The sequence below is a fragment of the Malaya genurostris genome, chromosome 2, assembly GCF_030247185.1.
Source record: "Malaya genurostris strain Urasoe2022 chromosome 2, Malgen_1.1, whole genome shotgun sequence".
NCBI lineage: Eukaryota > Metazoa > Arthropoda > Insecta > Diptera > Culicidae > Malaya > Malaya genurostris.
The window spans coordinates 105,269,376-105,272,943 of NC_080571.1; the positions used below are offsets into that span (position 1 = coordinate 105,269,376).

Below are 3,568 nucleotides of genomic sequence, written 5' to 3' on the forward strand. Positions count from 1 at the left end.
ATAAAAAACCTAATGTCTTTTCTGACGTGCCGAATTTTATTTATAAATAAACTTATAAAACCGATACACTGAAGAAGGATGCAAATAGCATTCCGAAATACGTATCTGTATTATAACGTTTGATACACTTTCGGAAAAATAGTGACTGTGAAAATAGTGACTTTGTGAGAGTGTAATGACGTGATATAGTGGAATTCAACGGTACAACAACAGTACTATTAGTGAGAACATTCTACTAACAGCTCAAACAGAAATTTAGATCCTAATTGAAGTAGTGAAACTTTCCAAACAGCTGTTACAAGCATACTCACAGCGATTGCAGTGCTGCTCAAAGCGCCTCTATAGGCGATTTGCTGGAAATTGGTGATCACTTTGCCAAACAACCGTTGAATTTCTTACACACATTGAGATTTTCTAGGATGTGCCCAAAGTACGTTGATATATAGAGTAGAAAGTAGAATAGGGTAGTCATTATGCAAATCTGGAATAAATATCGAATCGTTAAAATGAATCGCGTAGTGACTTATGTGCCAATAAATTCCACTTCGTACGGCTTTTTTATAATTTTATTATTGATTCATTTTAATCTTGTCCGTTTTGAGGTAGTTCAACTTTTAACAGAATTCAACAAAAATCAGAAAGGAAAACTATGATGAATGAATTAGCAGAAATGAAAATTTGCGGAAGAACCAGTAACTTTCTCGTAATCAGGGAAATCATTGACCATATAGTATGTTGTGTTAATTTTTCATTTGACCCGAGGACTGTTTAGTATGAGTTACTGGGCCAAATAAACTGAAATTTCGATAGGATTCAAGAAGAAGAATATTTATGTTATTGTATATTTGTCTTTGTGCTGTTTCCTTTCATGATCATTTATTTGCCAGAAGAATTTTCACTTATATACTGATTAAAACACTAAAGTATTTTGAATATTTCATTTTATGCAATTGGACAGTGCTCATTCTAATCCTTCTTTTTGTCAGACTCAACTTTGATGCTATCGTGCTTCAAAGAAGTTGTTTTCATCCGCTCGAGTACTTCACTGTACGCGGGAGCCAACGGTTTCTGCACTACATCCCGGTACTCATAGTCCTTCTCCGGATCCAACTGTGAAATGAAAGTTAGTCAGTGAGTCGAATGCTGTAAAATTTCCCCAACTTACATTTAAACAATATGACATATCCGAATCATATCCCCGTAAATCTCCGCACACCATAAACGGAATAATATTACGGTTTACTTCAGACTCTGTTTCTCCGGCAATCTTTTGAACATCGTCGAGCATAGGATTTATCATCTGTGGAATATATCCTTCTGGAGGTTTGTAGTTTTGACATACTACAAATGCTTCAATACTGGAATTTCTGGAACTAGCAGGTTTCGCAATCGACACCTTCTCGAAAAAGATCCTCAATTGAGAATATAGTAAAGTGGTGTCTTTTCCACGGAAAATCTTTGCTATAAATGTCCCACCGACAGTAAGAACGTGAGTCGTGATATTAAGAGCTGCAAGTAGCAGCTGAGACTGGATGTATTCGTCAATATCATGTAAACCGGTTACATCCGGTGCACCATCACAAATTACAAGATGAGCTTTTTGACCATTTCCAAAATGATCAATAATTGCTTGTGCTGTGCTCAGTTTGGTTATGTCTCCTTGTAACTGAGTAACTCCCGGAAGAGGAGCCATTGATTGCAAATCCACAGCAATGATTTTGACATCGTTAGATTCTTTATCACGATTTTCGTATAACTTTTTTGATAATACCTGGCTCCAGCTTCCAGGAGCAGCACAAAGATCTACAGCTCTTGTCACACCTGCCGATAGAAGAGACTTCTAACATTTTCTGTTGTCGGAAAGAGAAATCGAGTCTTACCATTGAAAATATTATACACTTCATCAATTTGAATAAGCTTGAAAGCGCTGCGAGCACGCCATCCTTCCTCTTTGGCCAACCGGTAGTAGATATCTCGTTTGTCCTTACTGGTTTTACCCATTTTTGTTTAAGTCCATAAATTGATCTTATACAGAAAAATGTTGTGAATATGTCAGAAAAACAACAAAACAAAATATTTGATTGCGTTAATGGTGTCTTTCAATTTTATTTGCGCAGGCGACACGCGTAATGTCAAATACAGGGTGCCAGATTATATTTTAAAATGCATTGTTCTCATTGTTCTAAAACGTTTGACACGAAATATATGATGATCGCTGAAAGTGAAATAATTTGTTTATTTAAAAAATAAAAAATCGACAATTTTGAATACTCTGAATTTCAATAAAAATCAGTAATAATTTAAATCATTTGTTCGATAGCAACAATACCGAAAATAAGCTAAAATTTTCAGACCAAAATGTGATAGCATCTGGCATCTTTTGTTGTACATACACTACCAGGGTTGTGAAATGTACACAGCAATTCAGAAGAAAAATCTTCTCGAGTAACGTTTCTGGAACTAATAGTGAACAATGAAACATACATCCTTTCCGTTAAAATAATACTCAATTACTTACGCTTTGTTTTCATAAGATTGAAGTTTTTACTTGAAAATATTTTTTATGCAAACAATCGTTCACTGTCAGATACACAATTTGTCGTTCATTTCAAAAGCATAGTCTACTACTTACAAAAACTTGATAATTAGTGGGAACCATGCTAAATTTATCTGAAATGCACCTAAAAACGATAAGCTATATCGCTATTTTGAAATTCTATATGAATTTCATATGAACGTCACATTGTTTTCCATATAGATTTCAATTGAAATACGGTTGACCGAATCAAGTGTTTTGCACATACATTTGTTCTGTACTGATTTCCACTAGAAAATGAAGGATTCAACACATGTAGATCGATTCAAAACACATCAAAGCTAAGTGAAAAATAATCTGATCTTGCATCTTATGGCGTTTTTCATTGAAAAACACTGGTGGCGTGGATTGCTCTGGTTTTGCACTTTCGAGCAGAAATCGTAATGAAACACCGTCAGAATTCGGTGCACTTTAAATCTAAAAAAAAATTGCTTCGGTTATGTATTGAAATAAAAAAGCGTACACTGAAGTCTTTTTTTATGCGAATTTACGTACCGCCAGACCCTGTCAGCTTAGAGCGAAATCAATTTTCAGTTCAGCAACGCCATCGCACGGCATCACATTCAACAATTCATGTCAATTGCATGGGTGCGCAGTGCTGCTATTTTGGCGCGCATGAATTTGACGTTTCTCTCCCCTACTTCTATGTACGAGATTCGATGCGGACTCGCCTGAGGGCGCCATGTTCGCAAAAAAGGATGTTGCCAATGATTTTTTCGGGAAATGTGAGAGCTGGATATCTTGTTAATATGATGTCTTTGGTACCGCATAACTCTGAAAATTCGCATAAAAAAACCGCTTAACTCTGAAACTTTGCATAAAAAAATCGCATAACTCTTAAAATTCGCATAAAAAGTCGCATAAAAAACCGCATAGAAAAAGACCTTAGTGTATTCCATATGAATCGATAGAGCAATTTTTTCTCAGTGTATTTGGCTGGATTGTAAATTTGCACAATCGGCAACACTGAAT

The 3,568-nt window shown here is 35.5% G+C and overlaps 1 protein-coding gene across 1 annotated transcript; it reads right to left on the reverse strand.

Annotated features, from left to right (window-relative positions):
• Positions 1-828: 828 nt before the first annotated feature.
• LOC131432033 (putative tRNA (cytidine(32)/guanosine(34)-2'-O)-methyltransferase 1) lies at positions 829-2,133 on the reverse strand. Its single transcript, XM_058598076.1, has 3 exons — positions 1,881-2,133; positions 1,166-1,821; positions 829-1,110 (listed from the first exon to the last, which is right to left on the reverse strand). The coding sequence occupies exons 1-3, from the start codon at positions 1,999-2,001 to the stop codon at positions 967-969; spliced, it is 921 nt and encodes a 306-aa protein (XP_058454059.1). The 5' UTR covers positions 2,002-2,133; the 3' UTR covers positions 829-966.
• Positions 2,134-3,568: the final 1,435 nt, after the last annotated feature.